Raw genomic sequence first — 16206 nt, 5'->3', positions numbered from 1 at the left:
AAAGAAAGAAAGAAAGAAAGAAAGAAAGAAAGAAAGAAAGAAAGAAAGAAAGAAAGAAAGAAAGAAAGAAAAGAAAGAGAGGAAAAGATGGATATGGCTTCTGAAAACAATTCCTGAGGTTTACCTCTGTCCTCCACATCCACTGGCACAAATGGTCACCAGCACACTTTTGGACCTGTACTCACATGAGCACACACACCTCAATTTGGGTAGCACTGAATGTTATACGCTAAACTTAAATTATAGCCAGGACAGAGCAGGCCTACCCAGGGAGGCATATGATTGAACAAAAGCTGGAATCTATTCAGTTGAGTTTCTGTTTCTAAACTGAACAAATAGTAACTATATATTAAGCTTATCTTTTTTTTTTTTTTTTAACTTCAAGGTTAGTTCTTATCTATTTATGGAATCTGGTCCTGAGAGAAAAATCAGAATGTTGAAAGATTATTTTGGGTGTAATAAAGATTAAAACTCCTTGGGTATTTGGATACTCACACTACCATTAGGGATGTGGAAGCAGAAGGATCAGAGTTCAAGTCCATCTTATAACTACAAAGTCTGAGGTCATGTAGAGTACCCACCGGGAAAAAAAAAAAAAAAAAAAAAACCTTTATTGTTTTAAGTGAAAGTGATAGTTGGGTGGGAGATGCAACTCAGTGGTGGGGTGTTTGTCTCACGGGTACCAGGCTGTGGGCTCAGTGCTTAGCATCTATCTGAGATCGTGAGTGCTGCGTGTCAGGATCATGACGTGACAGCTCAGCAGGCTCTCTTCGTTGGTGAGAGTGGGGAATAGTAACACATTTGGTTCTATGATCTTTTTCCTCGTCTTTTTCTTTTTCAGGTTCTCAAGGATATTTGCCCATCCATTCTTTTACTGGCTCAGACTCTGTTTCACTCTCAGGACCAGAGGATAGTTTTGTTTGGCAGTCTCCTATACAAGCACGCTTTTAAGTTTTTTGATACTTACTGCCAGCAGGTATGTTGAAACATTTCTTTGAGTAAGGAAGTAACAGAGATATGGAAAGGTATCATTTCAAACAAATTAGATCTGCTTTGAGGTGTAGTCTGGGTGAGTAGATGACATTGAAGAGGAAATAACTTTCACCAACAGCTTAGAAAACTCAGTTCTAAGCCAGCCATAGAGATGCACATCTGTAATCAGTTCTTAGGAAACAGAAGCAAGATGATAAACAAAATTTCGAGGCCAGACTAGGCTACAGTGCAGGACCTTGCTTCATAAACAGAGAAAGTACTCATTTCTAGTATCTTTCCTGAAGTGATATGATTGCCTTGAAGGATCCAACTATGAGAAATGAAATTTGGCTTAAAATCATGAAGGTTCTGTTCATATGTAGTCCCTCAAACAACTAACTTAGATTTTATCTTGTTTTTTTATTATGTACCTATATGTGTGTGTTTTTGTACCTGAGTATAGTTCCCTAGGAGGCCATATTTTCTTGAAATCATGCCAGCCTGATTTATGCTCTATTCACAAAACCTGTAAGGCCTTCTCCTTAAGTACAGTCTTTTCAAGAAATTTCAACACACACTAAGACAATCACAACTTGAGTAAAATTAACTCATAAATAAATATTTGGATGACTACACCAAGGAGCAAAATCAGGACATTTTGCTAGGGCCCACTGATATATTACCAAAAGTAGGTCAAGCCTGAGTGGTAATCCCTATGAGGCCTAGTACTTGAGAGATAGGAGATTCACAAGGTTGAAGCCAGCATGGGATAGTGAGTGAGGTCCAGGGAGCCAGGATAACTATGTGGTAATATAGTTATTCTGGTGTGATTACAGGCCTCCAGAAGCCTGTGACTAACTGTATCTAACTACTCATGGCAGTTAGATAATAAACAGTAAGGTAGAGGTTAGGAAGGCCATGGGTATGAACTCTTTACAATGTCCTGTTGACCTCCCTGTATAGGAAGTGGTTGGTGCCCTAGTAACCCATGTTTGCAGTGGGAATGAGGCTGAAGCTGATGCTGCATTGGATGTCCTCCTTGAGCTGACTGTACTAAGCTCCTCTGCTATGAGGCTGAATGCTGTGTTTGTTAAGGTATTGTCTATACGGTCAAACACTGACTCATTTGCTCTGCAGGTGTCTCTGCATTGCTGCTCCCTGTCAGTGAAACTTATTGTGTATTCTTCAGATACTGAGCACTATTCACAACACCCCATAACTCTAGTTCTAGGGAATCTAACCTTCTTGGGTACCAACCCTGGATGTACATATATGCAGGCAAAACACTCACACATAAAATGAATAAGTCTAATTTAAGGGAAAGAGAGAGAAAGAGAGAAAGTCGGGCAGTCGTGGCAACCCCTTTAATCCCAGCCCCCGGGAGGCAGAAGCAGGTTGATGTCTGTGAGTTTGAGGCCAGCTTGAGCAACACAGTGGGTTCTCAGACAACCAGGACTACACAGAGAAACCCTGTCTTGATGACCTCATTTTGGACATTTTTTTCCTTCATAGGGCATTTTAGATTATTTGGAGAATATGTCCCCTCAGCAAATACGAAAAATCTTCTGTATTCTCAGCACACTAGCATTTAGCCAGCAGCCTGGAACCAGCAACCATATTCAGGTAAGAGGCCATGTGTCAAGAACAAATGTTTTAAACCTCTTTATTTGAAATTTGCCAGACTAAGTCTGTGAAGTAGTAGAAAGTAATTCGTCTACATAGTGAGTTCCATGACAGACATGGCTACAAAATAAGAGTGACTCTGTGTCAACATTAAAAAATAAAACAACAAAAAAACTAATAATAAAATGATCAGGTGCCAACCCAGCCTGGGCTACATAGCAAGTTCTAGGTCAGTTTTTAGTGAGACCCTACTTAAATAATAAAAAACAACAGCAGCCAGGCATGGTCATTCACATTTTTCGTCCCAGCACTCAGGAGACAGAAACAGGTGGATTTCTGTGAATTTGAGCCAGTCTGGTCCTCACAGCAAATCCCAGCATGCCGGAGCCACATAGTGAGACCCTATCTTAAAATAAAAACAGCAAAGAAATCCTCGTCTATTGGGATCGAGATGGTTCTGAGCCTGTGATCGGCCAAACATGAGACTAAATAAGCCATGCTTTTCAGTTTCTGTATGGAGCATTGTGGGGTCACGAATGCCTAAGCCGAACTTCACCTAGGCTCACTTTCACCTGTAGTCACTGAAGAAAACTAAGCAAAGAGAATAAAACTATGAGCAATGCTTATTGGCTTGGGATCATAACTCACAGCCTTTGTAGCTGTAGTGCCACCTTGTGGCACTAAGTCTTTCTGGGCTGTGGCTTTCCAGCACTTTGTTTAGTTTAAAAGTTGTCTTGACTAGGTGATGCACAGAATCCACAGTGTACGGGGGATACACAGAGAGCAGTGACTCGCCTCTGTAGGGATAAGGCTTGCCTTCTCTGTGGCCGTCAGTGTCGCTCCTTTAGAGCTTTCCGAGGGGTCCCTGCACATTTACAAGTTTATCATTGCTTCTGTGCCGCTTTCCCTTGCAGGCGCTGTATCCTGTTTTCTCACTTAGCAGAGTATTTGAGAAATTGTTTCATATCAATAATACAAAGTTACTCCGTTATTTTGTTTTTGAATTGTGGCAAAATATATTCTAAATTTACCGTTTTTGTTATTTTTAAATATATCAGTGCATTGAGAATATTCACAGTGTGTCAGTATAATCACTATTCATTTTCATAAGTCTTTCATTATTCTGAACAGGATGGTGTCCAATGTGGCAATAATTCCTTGCCCCATTCTCCGGGAGCCTGGTAGTCTCCATTCTGTTTTCCTTTTCTAGGTAAAGACATTTGTAGAATCATATAGTGTTTGTGTCTGTCTGCCTTTTTTCACCCAGTGTTCCCAGTTTTACAGGATGTGTCAGACCGTCATTCTCCTTGTAACTGAATAGACTATTTTATGTTTATTTGACTTTTATTCTTTTATTTGTTCAAGAATGAATGTGGGTTGTTTTTACCTTCAGCTATTTGAACAATGCTGTGATGAGTTACATGCAGGTCCTTATTTGAACCTCAGTCCAGCTATGGTGTGTGCCCAGAGGTAGCTTGCTGAATTAATGGTGGTTCTATGTTCAACAATTTGAGGAGCCACCAAATTTTTTTAGAGCAGCTGCACCATTTTACATTCTTAATTTGAAAGTACAACATTTTGAGGTTGGAGTGATGGCTCAGTGGTGAAGAACATTGTCTGCTCTTCCAAAGGACCTGGGTTCAATTTCTCGCACCCACATGGCAGTTCACAACTGTCTGTAACTCAAGTTCCAGTAGATCTGACTCCCTCATACAAACATACATGCAAGACAAACACCAATGCACATTAAATTAAAATTAAAGGAAAAAGAAAGTATGACGTTTTCATTTCTGAAAAAAAAAAAATGTGGTTGGAACTTTGATAATGATTCCATTATATTCCTGAATAATGCTGTCATCTTTTAAATACTCATCAAGAACATAGGACATCTCACTATTTAGTTCTTTTATTTCTTTCAGCAGTATTTTTCTGTGTGTAGCCAAGGCACCTCAAACTCAAGTTCTGTTTATAGAGTTATTCCCCATAGAGTTATACCCAGCTAGCAGTGTTTTATAGATGTTATATAACATTTTGCTCCTTTTGTTAAGTTTATTTCTAAATGATTCATTGTGGTCTGCCAAGATTATGCATTGGGTAACTTGCTGTCAGGTGTGAAAACCTAAGTTTGATAGCATACCCTCATGTTGTAATGAGAGCACCTGTTCCTATAACTTGTCCTCTGACCTCTGTGCCTCTGCCCTGCACGTGTGCTCCCACACACGCAAAATCAATATATTTAAAAATAGCTCATTGTATCTCATTGTTTAGCTGCACAGCCATTCCACAATAATTCTCCTGTCCTAGAGTAGCTATCGTGGCAGTGCTAACGGCTGTTCTTAAATGTGTGTCTTGTTCTAGGAGCTTTGTATAATTGGTCTCTGAATTTTAGGACAACTTTCCATCTTCCACATGAGACTCAGAGAATGGAATGAGTGGAATCACTCCATTCTCTGAGTGACTTGCTCTTTTCTACGTCACTCAGCATCTTCTTTCTCTGTCCTTATCACATTGCAGGATGACATGCATCTGGTGATACGAAAGCAGCTCTCTAGCACTGTGTTCAAGTACAAGCTTATTGGGATCATCGGTGCAGTCACCATGGCCGGCGTCATGGCAGAAGACAGGTACTCACTCATGCCGAGTCTGGTTTCCGTATCTTGTTATCTGCTAGTCAAGGTGCTGCCTTATACACTTGATATTTTGCAACCATTATTTTAATAGAGAAATTAAAACTGTAAGAGAAGAGAGAAAGACTTCTTGCTGCTTTTCTATGTTCTGTTTTAATCTTTTTTAGGATTTATTTTTGTTATTTTTAATTATGTTTTTGTAGGCTGGTCTATGCACATGAGTGCAAGTACCTATGGAGGCCAGAGGTGTCAGATCCCCTGGAGCTGAAATTACAGGTGGATGTGAGCTGCCTGGAGTAGGTGCTGGGAATTGAGCTCAGGTCCTCTGCAAGAGAAACACCCTTAACTCTCGGCCATTTCTGCAGCCCATTCTTTTCTAATCTTGGCTCTATATGTACCATATACAATTTTCATAGAGTTACATCATAATATTGCCCAGAGCTACAGTGCTGGAAATCTTTCCACAGCGGCTTACCTTGGTCCTCCTGAAATTAATTTTTTAGATTCTTTTTCTCTGTGTTGATACAGTAATCTGTCTGGAGCTTCGTGTTTGGTAGAAATGCAACTTCTTTGTGGGTTCCTCACTCCATCTTACATACTTCAGTTGGCATCTGGAAAAGTATCAGAGCTGAGGTTCCATGAGATGTCACTGAAACTGACGACAGTTCAGTTTCTGCTTCTTGGTAAGGATGTGTCAGGAATTTCCAAGAGCTCAGGAGACATCCTTAAATCAGCATAATAGCTAGAAGAAGGAAAGGGAAAACAAAATCTGAAGAGGCTGCTGTGTGCTGGTTAAGATTTTCTTTCTCTGATCCATTCTACTTGTCTGGAGTTCAGTCCTGGCTCTGTTATTAGCTAATGACCTTGGTGAGTAACTCTGTCTCTGCCTTTGTAGTTTCACAGCTGTGAAATGTTAATTGTATTTACTTGGTAAAATAACTAAGAGAATTCAGGGGCTAGGACAGTGCCCGTAACATTCTACATACTGAAGAAGTGTTTTCTTTAGCTGAGCACGTGGAAGAAGGCTCATTTGATTCAGCAGTTCAAAGCTGGCTTGGGCAACATGGTGAAACTACTGTCTCAAAATAATTACTAATTTAGTGTGCCCTTAAAAATACATGTCAGTTGGTTTTACTAGTTTGCAAAATCCTCAGAATTGGAGATGCTGAAGCAAAGTGATCACTTGTACACAGGAGGTTGACATAAGCCTTGTAACCTAGTGTGATGTGATCCTGTCTCTAAAAGGGGGAATAAACATGCTTCATTGTAACATACATTTTACATGAATGTAAGAATTCCTATGCCTTCATGAAATGTTATCTCTATTCCTGTCTGAAAGAAGGTAGGACTCTTAAACTTACTGCCAATTATTATAAAATATTACAAAAATGAAACTAAAATTTCTTGTTCCTAGATGTGTACCATCTAATTCATCCCAGAGGAGAGCTGAGTTGACCAGTGAGCAGTGCACACAGGTACGTGTCTGTATCATACTCAGGTGAGTTTGTCAGTGCGTAGGGCTTACAGCTTGTCACTCTTGTTTTACCATGAAGCGCTGTGTGTTTTCTTTTCTTTTACAATGCTGGGATGGAACAGGAGTCTTGTGGATACTAGGCAAACACTACCACTGAGCTACATTTGTGACTAGAGTATTGTGTGTATCTTGTTTCAAAAATGTCTTCAAGTAACTATATTTAAAGATAAGGGTCTTCCTATGTAGACCCACGTCTGGAACTGTGTAGATCAGACTGGCCTTGAACTTGCTGGGATCCTCCTGTCTCTCCCTTCTAAGTGCTAGGATTACTGGCATGAGATGCCATGCCCCGTTTGTCTTGATAACTCTCCAGAGGTTCACGCTAGGACACACAAGAGTGTTACTTGTGCCTCTTACACTCTTTTAATGTCTACTCCAGCTCTGGTTTATTTTGGATATGAGATATGCTTGGAAAGAGACAGGCTAGAGGAGAGGCTCAGGAATGCCTCACTTGAGTTTTGGCAGCGAGAATGGAGAGAGAGCTTACTGAATGCAGAGACAAATCTGGTAAGGGTTGGTAGCCCAAGAGTCACAGCTTTCTCTCCATTTGCTCCAGGTGACTTCTTTGCTGCAACTGGTTCATTCTTGCACTGAGCACTCTCCTTGGGCCTCTTCTCTTTACTATGATGAATTTGCCAACCTGATCCAAGAAAGAAAGCTGGCTTCAAAAACCTTGGTAAGAGCAATGTTTTGATTTGGAGGTGGCAGGTGGAAACCAACTCTTGAGACAAGCCCTCACTGTGTAGCCCTGGCTGACTGGAACTTTTATAAAGACTAGGCTGCCCTTGAACTAGTGCAGTCCTCCTGCCTCTTTGTCCCCAGTTTTGGGATGACTGGTATGAGTTGCCAATACCCCATTTACAAGAATCTTTTCTTTCTTTCTTTTTTTTGTTTTGTTTTTGTTTGTTTGTTTGTTTGTTTGTTTGACACAGGGTTTCTCTGTGAAGCTTTGGCTGTCCTGGACTCACTTTGTAGACCAGGCTGGCCTCAAACTCACAGAGATCCACCTGCCTCTGCCTCCCCACATGCTGGGATTAAAGGTGTATGCCACAGTGCTGGCTCTAAGTGTCTTTTCTTTTCTTCTTCTTCTTCTTTTTTTTTTTTAAATGTTTTTTAAAAATCATTTATTTATTATTTACAAACCATTCTGCCTGCATGCCAGATCTCAGTAAAGATGGTTGTTAGCCATAATGTGGTTGCTGGGAATTGAACTCAGGACCTTTGGAAGAACAGCCAGCGTTCTTAACCTCTGAGCCATCTCTCCAGCCCCCAAGTGTCTTTTCTTAAAGGAATTAAACATCAGAGCTTCTTTGTGACACATTAAGGCTTTCTCTCTGTTGCACCCCACCTAGTCTCTGGGCTTTCCTGAGGTTCCTCCATATAAAAATGGTCATAATAGTAGAAGTGCAAAAAGGTTCTTGGTGATCGGCACCATTTGTTTAACAGCCCTGGTCTGTGCCAGGCACTGAATGAAATGCTTTTTGTGCATTGTGTGTGTGTGTGTGTGTGTGTGTGTTTTAGTTTTTCTTCATAGTATTGGAGGTCTGTGTTACTATTTCCTTTTTAGAAATGAGAAGCCTAAGTTTTAGAAAGGTTAGTGGCAGTTTAATTAGGGCTATATGGCAAATATATTCCTCACTACACCATTCTTGTTTGCACCCGGAAGGAATGGGTTGGGCAGACCATCTTTAATGATTTCCAAGATGCCTTTGTGGTGGACTTCTGTGCTGTTCCTGAAGGGTAAGTGCTGTTTACATTCTGGGTTGGCTACTACTGAGGAAGTTGTATCAGTTCAGTTCCTGATACAAACTCCACACTACTTCTGCCTTCAAGTCAGCTCTGTCCACTGCAGCTCACTCCCCAGCCCTAACACTTTGTACCCCAGCTGTACAATGGCTAAAAACACCTTCACTTATGTTCTCTGTTTACTAATTTTTCCTATAATTGTTTTGTTTAAGTTGGTTTGTTCTAGTGATTTCCCATATACCTTTGTTTTCCTCCCAGTTGGGACATTAGATTTTGGGTTCTCTTCACAGTGATTTTCCATTTCCTGTGAAAGCACTCTATGGACTGGAAGAATACAGCACTCAAGATGGCATTGTCATCAATCTCCTGCCCCTGTACTTCCAGGAATTTGTGAAAGATGTCAGTCAAGTGACTTCCCAAGAATCGAGACAAAAGTTAGTTGTTCATTCTGTTGGTATTTGAATATTCACGGGGAATTCTATTGTTTGTTTTTAAGATTGATTTATTTATTATGTATATAGTGTTCTGCCTGCATGTATGCCTGAATGCCAGAAGAGGGCACCAGATTTCATTAGCAATGATTGTGAGCCACCATGTGGTTGCTGGGAGTTGAACTCAGGACCTCTAGAAGAACAGCCAGTGCTCTTAACCTCTGAGCCATCTTTCCAGCTAGGAATTCTATTGTTTTAACAAAATTCTCTTAATATTAATGAATGAATGAATTTATTTGGTTAATGTGTGTGTGCACCTAAGTGCATGTATCTGTACCACATGCATGCAGCAGCCCATGGAGGTTAGAAAAATGTGTTGGCTCCCGTGGAACTAGAGTTATAGGTGGTTGTGATCCACCATGTCGGTTTTAGAAACTAAACCTGGGTTCTCTGCAAGAGCAGTAAGCACTCTTAACTCCTGAGCCATCTCTTCAGCCCCATTTTATAGTTCTTTTAATGTGTGGAGTCCTTGCATCAAAATGTTTCTTCCAAGAAAGGTTGTCTCTGGAGATCTTAGAGGGATGCAGTCAAATTCCTCTTTTTCTTGGTTCCTGGGATTGAGAGTTGTCTTGCCATGAGAGTCAGCACACACTGCACTAGCCTATTTGCTGTCCATGCCCTTTACTTTCTTTTCATAAATGTTTTGCCTCTGTCTGACTTATCCCCTCCTTCCTACTTCTGCCTCACACCCGTTGCACATAAACTTTTCCTTCTTGTACTTTAGGTTGTTATTTGCTGAGCATTCATTGAGTTACTTGCTGTTTTTCTTTAATTGCAAAAGTGAGCTCCTGGGGCTGGAGAGATGGCTCAGAGGTTAAGAGCACCAAAGGTCCTGAGTTCAATTTTCAGCAACCACATGGTGGCTCACAACCATCTATAATGAGATCTTGTACCCTCATCTGGCATGCAGGCACACATGCAGCCAGAATAATGTACAAATAAAACAAATAAACAAAGTGAGCTCCTGTAAATTTGGATTATCATGACTGTGGTACTAAGTGTGCTTCCTGAGGTGGATTTTTCCTTCCCAGGTCAATGTCTTCTCTGTGCCTGGCTTCCCATTTCCGGCTGCTGAGACTCTGTGTAGCAAGACAACATAACGGAAACTTGGATGAGATTGATGGTCTCTTAGGTAAGGGATGCAGTTCTCATATCCTTCCTTTGTGCTCTTTTGGTAAAGGCAAAAGCCAGGCATGTTTCTTATATATGTGAAATGGAATTTTGTAACGTCAGACTAGAATTGCAGCAATAATGGAATGTCAGTCAAATGAGCTTGTGTGGAACGAGGCATTCTCTTTGTAATTATGGCTGAGTGCTGTATGCTGAACACATTCTTCTTCTTCTTTTTTTTTTCTCCTACTTGTATGTATTTACTTTTTATTAGTCTAAATCTGGGAGGGGTACAGCATCATGACACAGATTTTGTGACCAATGGCCTTTGCATGAAGCCTGCTTAGATATTTGGCATGAACCATACCAAATGGGCCCAAGTTTCCTTTCCCTAAATCACTCTGGTTTTGTTTGGTTTGCCTCCAGGAGTCACTGTGTTGTTTTCTGCTTTATATAAGAACATAGTAGAATTCAGTTTCTCTTGGGCATGAACACCTTCAGTGTTAAGAAGAACTGTGTGTTCTCTTTGGTTCTAGAGACCCTGGTTATAGCCAGCAAAAATGGCCTTTGCACCATAGCTTTCCAGACGTATTTGCCTTTTACAAGTCCTGTTTCCAACAGGCTTCCATAGGTGCCAAGGTGGGGTAAAAAGTATGGATGTAAAAAAAAGGGATTTTTTTGAGACAAAACAAAGCTTGATCCTCAAATAGGAGCTTAAGGGGTAAGTAGGTAGCTGTGGGGGCCAAGACCCGTGTTCTTCAACCTTGAGCTAAAGGGAGGTGGCACATTTGTTCTTTCTCAGATTGCCCTCTGTTCCTGCCTGACCTGGAACCTGGAGAGAAGCTGGAGTCCATGTCTGCTAAAGAGCGTTCCCTCATGTGTACACTCACATTCCTTACTTTCAACTGGTTCAGAGAGGTGAGCAGAATTACTGGGATGCCTCACTCACTATCTGTTCCTCTCAAAAAAAAAAAAAAAAAAAAAAAAAAAAAAAAAAAAAAAAAAACAAAACAAAGCAAAAACTATTTTCTTGGTTCCTGCAAACTTCCTAAAAATCCCCTGAACCACCAATGCCCATGCTTCTCTGGAGATGTATCCTGCCACTGGTGACCTGATGTCCCTCCTGCTGTCCCCAGCCAGAGAACTTAGAACCCTCACTGGGCAGCTGGCTTTTCAGGCCACCTGTACTCCCGCTTTTCCATACAGTGGCCTCTCACTTCTGTGCTGGGAAATCCTGTTCTTTTGCTACAGGCCTCTGCTCACTTTTTGGACTCAGGAAGAAATGGGTATAGTTTCCTTCCTTGAAAATGTGTTTGAGGACATTGGTAATGGCAGTGTTGGTTGCTGCCTCCCTGCCTTTTGTTGCATTGTACTTTACATTTATAGAACAATTCCCACTTTATAGATAAAGAAAAAAAGCTTAGAAAGATTACAGCCCTGCCAAAGCAACATGGGAAATAAATAGTAGCATAAGACTTGATTTGCTGAAGTACGTGTCTGATATCCCACCAAACTGCATAATAAGCAGTAAGTAGAAGTAGGATTAAAAATTAGGCTTCTTAAATTTTGGCAGAGGGAGAACACTGCTACACTATGTTAGCTCTCCATCACTGAGTCATAACTTCCAAATGGGATTGTAGAAAGAGGGGTTTTGTCACTTTATCCTTTAAAACTTTATGGGACCAGAGTGATAGCCCATCAGCTGAGGTTACTTTGCTGCTACTCTGCACCAGAGTTTGGTTTCTTGTACTGGCATGGGGAGGTTCAGTAACTCCAGCACCACGCTCTCCTGGTCTCCAAGGTCACCCATGTGCACATGCGCGCGTGCGCGCGCGCACACACACACACACACACACACACACACACACACACACATATAGGAGTGCACCAATAAAAATTTTTAATCTTATTTAAAACAATTGTTTTCTTTATTATTTCAAATTTTCTTCCTAAATTTTGTCTTTCTGAATTTACATCAACTTTTAAGTAGTCTCTAAACAAGTCCTCCAGGAAGAAATACTCTCCTTTTTCTATTAACAAAGGTGCATCTTAGACCTCTTGCATACTTTGTTGTTATTTTTTTTTGCATTTCATTTACATATATTTATTATAATTTTTATCTACCTGTAACTTTTCTTTTACAGAGAATGCTATCACAGACAACTGTGAACTGTCTGTCATAAGTAATGCATGAAGCCCTAGCTTCTATCCCCAGCACCCCATAACTGGGTGTGGGGATTTGTGCCTGTTTCTAGCTCCAGCACTGGGAGGTTGAGACAGGAGGATCAGGGGTTGAAGGTCATTCTCAACTACATACTGAGTTTAAAAACAGTCTGGTCAGGGCTAGAGAGATGGCTCAGCAACTAAGAGCACTGTCTGCTTTTCCAAAGGACCCGGGTTCAATTCCCAGCACTCACATGGCAGCTCACCACTGTCTATAACACCTGTTCCAGGGGACCCTACCCCTTTACACATGGAGACAAAACATCAATGTACATAAAAAATAATAAAAAAGAAAATTTGTAAAAACCCAGTCTGGTGTATGAGACTTTTTCATTCCCTTGCAGATTAGCACATTTTATGGTATACTATTTCATATATAGATATATCTGCTTCACTGTATGTTTGTTTGCTTGTTTGAGACAGTCTCACTGGCTGGCCTGCATCTCCCTATGTTAAATCATGGCCATGTTCCTGCCTCATGTCCCAACCATTGGGATTATAAATATAAACCACCATACCAAGCTCATATGATTTATATTAAAAAAAATATTTAGTGTAGTAAATATTTCATCCCTGGGGAAGAAAAGCAAATAAAGGTTAATGTCCACATATGACAGAATTTTTTGTTTTGCAGGTTGTGAATGCTTTCTGCCAACAAACATCTCCTGAGATGAAGGGCAAGGTTCTTAATCGGCTGAAGGACCTTGTGGAACTTCAGGAAATCCTAGAGACATACTTGGCAGGTAAGAAGGGCTGTGCTGCAAGCTTCTGTTGTCAGTGCTGAGGGATGAGCAGCTTAACTTTATTTTTTTAAATATTTATTCATTTATTTGGTTTTCTTTTGAGACAGGGTGTCTCTGTGTAGTCCTGGCTATCCTAGAACTTACTTTGTAGACTTGGCCTGCCTCTAACTCACAGAGATCTATGGGTTTCTGCCTCCATGGCTAGGTAACCTTTGCTTTCTTAAATATAGTCGTGAACCAGCAATGAAGATGAGGCCTTTTCATTCCTCTGACTATTAAGTCAACTGGTTGTTTTTAAATGCAGCTTATGGGGCTCAGATGTGAAGAGCACTGGCTGCTCTTCTAGAGGAGTTTGATTCGAAGCACTCACATGGTACCTCACAACTGTCTAACTCCATTTCCACAGTATTCAACACCATTTTCTGGCCTCTGGGGGTACCAGGTATGCATTGGATATACATGCAGATATACATGCAGGCAAAATACTCATACACATTAATAATTTAAAAAAAGAAAACTTTTTAAATGCCAGCTTAGACCTGAGTGTAATGTTACACACTTTTCATTCCAGCACTCTGGAGGCAGAGGCAGGTGGATCTCTATGAGCTCAGTACCAGCCAGGGCTACATAGTGAGGTCCTATCCTAGACAGACAGACAGGCAGGCAGACAGACACAAAAACAAAGACAAAACCTAAAAATGCCAGTTTAATTCTATAGGGAAAGTAAGAAGCCTTTCTTGGGCCCTCATCTTAAGTAATGGAATGTGAAATAAAAAGGTATGTGACCCAATGCTACTATCTTTGGATTTCTAAGTGATTTATTTTTAGTTTCTTTTTGTTTGGTTGGTTATTTTATGTTGTTATTGAAAATGGTTTTATATTAATTGATCATAATCAGTTACCGGAATATAATACTCCTCTAAGCTCTGCTCTCCATTTTGCTGTGCCCAAACCACATCAGATGAATGACTGGAGAAGTCCATGTTGCAGGCATTTGCTGCTGCAGGTGGTGAATTTGGAAGCCTATTTCTAGATATTTGGATAATTGGATCACTGTGGTTGGTGTTCCTTACTCCTACTCTGTTTCAGTCATCCCAGACTATGTTCCGCCTTTCGCAAATGTTGACTTGGATACTTTAGATGTGGTACCTTGGAGCAGTTCTACTGTTTCAGCAAAAAACAGAAACAAAGCAAAGATGGGTGAGTATATTTCTTTCTTGTCCCTATCTGATCCACACTAAATTAATCTCACGGGTTATATGTATTGTGACATTTATATTTGAAAAGATCAGAGTGCCAGTGACACACTTGGTTAGTGAGTGGTGCTTATACAGTAACTAGTAAGATCTCCCATCAAATCTTCCCTTAGAAGCTGTGTAATGTTGTGTAGCTTGAATCATAAAATTTTCTCCCCCTTTCTTGAGGGCTTCTATTTGGCAAAATGTGCTTGTTGATTACTTGAGTCATTTTTCTCTTTTTCCAACATAGGGGGAAGGAAACAAAAAGCTGATAGCAGCAAAGCATCCTCCACTGACACACTTCCGACAGAAGATGCTTCAGAATGTGACCCGGCGCCGTCTGGAAAAAGCCAAGGAGACAAGGTACTGGGATGTGTGACAAAAGTTTGTGACTGCTGAGTGAGAATAAGACCGGCTTTATTCTCTGTGTGTTTTGAAGAGAAGAAATAGGAAGAGAGGTGAATGAAGTCTCCTGGGCCTCAGAATGACCCTTGAATAGGAGAGTTTTGACTATTCTCAAAATTCTTGGTTATTTCCAACTAGAAATCATGTACTGTCCCTTATGCAGAGGCAACCTCAGTTGACAGATTGCTTAGATCAGATTGGCCTGTGCCCATGTCTGTGAAAGATTGTCTTGATTGATGAGTGATGTGGGAGGGCATAGTTCCTATGAGTGGCACCATCTCTAGGCAAGTGGGCCTGGGCTGTTTAAGAAAGCTAGCTGAGTATGCGCAGGAAGCAAGCGGCAACCCTCTTGTCATTTCTGCTTCAGTTCCTGCCCTGGTTTTCTGTGATGGAGTGTGACCAGGAAGAGTAAGATAAGTAAGCCCTTTCCACCCCAAGTTACTTTTGGTCAGCATATTCTATCATAGCCACAGAAACCAAAGTAGGACAGTGTTTATTGCGCTACTCAGATAGCTGATTTTTCTAATTCTCTTCTGCATATTTTATACCTGTGTTTTCTCCCCTGTAGTATTTTGAATGCTGTTTTATAATAGTTATCACACTGTATCTTAGAATACACCGCCCCTGCCTTAGATTTTTCAGACAGGGTCTCTCTAGGTAGTAGAAGCTGACCTCAAACTTGTGATCCTTCTGTCTTAGTGTCTCTGGGACACTAAGTTGGGACTGCAGTCATGTACTTCCATACCCAGTGTGATATTCTTTTAGACATACTTCCTTTGGCCTTTCTCCTGTTTACCCCTGACCATAAACTTAGTGACCTGGATATAATGGCACATGCCTGTAATCTCAGCATTTGGAAGGCTATGTCAGGAAGATGATCAAATATTTGAGGCTGCCTGGGCTATATGCAAAACCTTGTCTCAAAACAAAAACAAAATATAGTTGATAAGATGTCTTAAACAGTAAAAGCACCTGCTGTCACACCTGAAGACCTAAATTCGATCCCCAGAACTCACATGGTGGGAGGAGAAAACCGATTTTTATGAATTGTTCTTTTACCTCCATACATGTGCTGTGGCATGCACACAAACATAGAAAATAAATATAATGTAATGAAAAAAATTAAAGCCACAAATCATAATAAATGACTAAATAAACTGTGAATGGTTCTGAAATGCTTAATATGATTTGTGGTAGTTGATGAGTCTGCTGTGACATTCACATTCAAGACATTTCCTGGACACGTGGATGTGTTTGTTTCATAGCTACCATGTGTTCATTTAATTTATTATGTATAACTCTTCTAATCTCCTAAAAGTCCAAGGTTATTGTTAATGTTAATATCTATATCTAATTCTGTTGGAGGTTGGTCTAATGCTAATTACTGGCACTCAAGATCTGGTTACTACCTGGATACACCCATCCTTGTTTGTGTAAACCTGCTTAAAACATTATGCCTGATTGGTTTATTAAATGGCCTATACCTGGGTAGGG

The 16206-nt window shown here is 40.6% G+C and overlaps 1 protein-coding gene across 4 annotated transcripts in view; it reads left to right on the top strand.

The window, feature by feature from the left end:
* The window catches only part of Fancd2 (FA complementation group D2), a 65175-nt gene that overhangs the window by 24636 nt on the left and 24333 nt on the right, over positions 1-16206 (top strand). For 2 of the 4 annotated variants that reach the window (XM_055628541.1, XM_055628539.1), the window contains exons 15-27: positions 842-976; positions 1936-2067; positions 2485-2595; positions 5110-5219; positions 6637-6697; positions 7313-7432; positions 8423-8496; positions 8793-8936; positions 10025-10125; positions 10906-11021; positions 12961-13069; positions 14159-14269; positions 14558-14670. In XM_055628541.1, the coding sequence (XP_055484516.1) occupies positions 842-976; positions 1936-2067; positions 2485-2595; positions 5110-5219; positions 6637-6697; positions 7313-7432; positions 8423-8496; positions 8793-8936; positions 10025-10125; positions 10906-11021; positions 12961-13069; positions 14159-14269; positions 14558-14670 (1437 nt within the window). Of the gene's footprint in view, positions 1-841; positions 977-1935; positions 2068-2484; positions 2596-5109; positions 5248-6636; positions 6698-7312; positions 7433-8422; positions 8497-8792; positions 8937-10024; positions 10126-10905; positions 11022-12960; positions 13070-14158; positions 14274-14557; positions 14671-16206 lie in introns of all 4 variants that reach the window. The other 2 variants (XM_055628538.1, XM_055628540.1) reach the window with 2 other exon arrangements.

This window comes from Psammomys obesus, unplaced genomic scaffold, assembly GCF_907164565.1.
Source record: "Psammomys obesus unplaced genomic scaffold, mPsaObe1.curated_primary_1811, whole genome shotgun sequence".
Lineage (NCBI taxonomy): Eukaryota > Metazoa > Chordata > Mammalia > Rodentia > Muridae > Psammomys > Psammomys obesus.
This window is presented reverse-complemented; position numbering and strand designations above follow the sequence as displayed.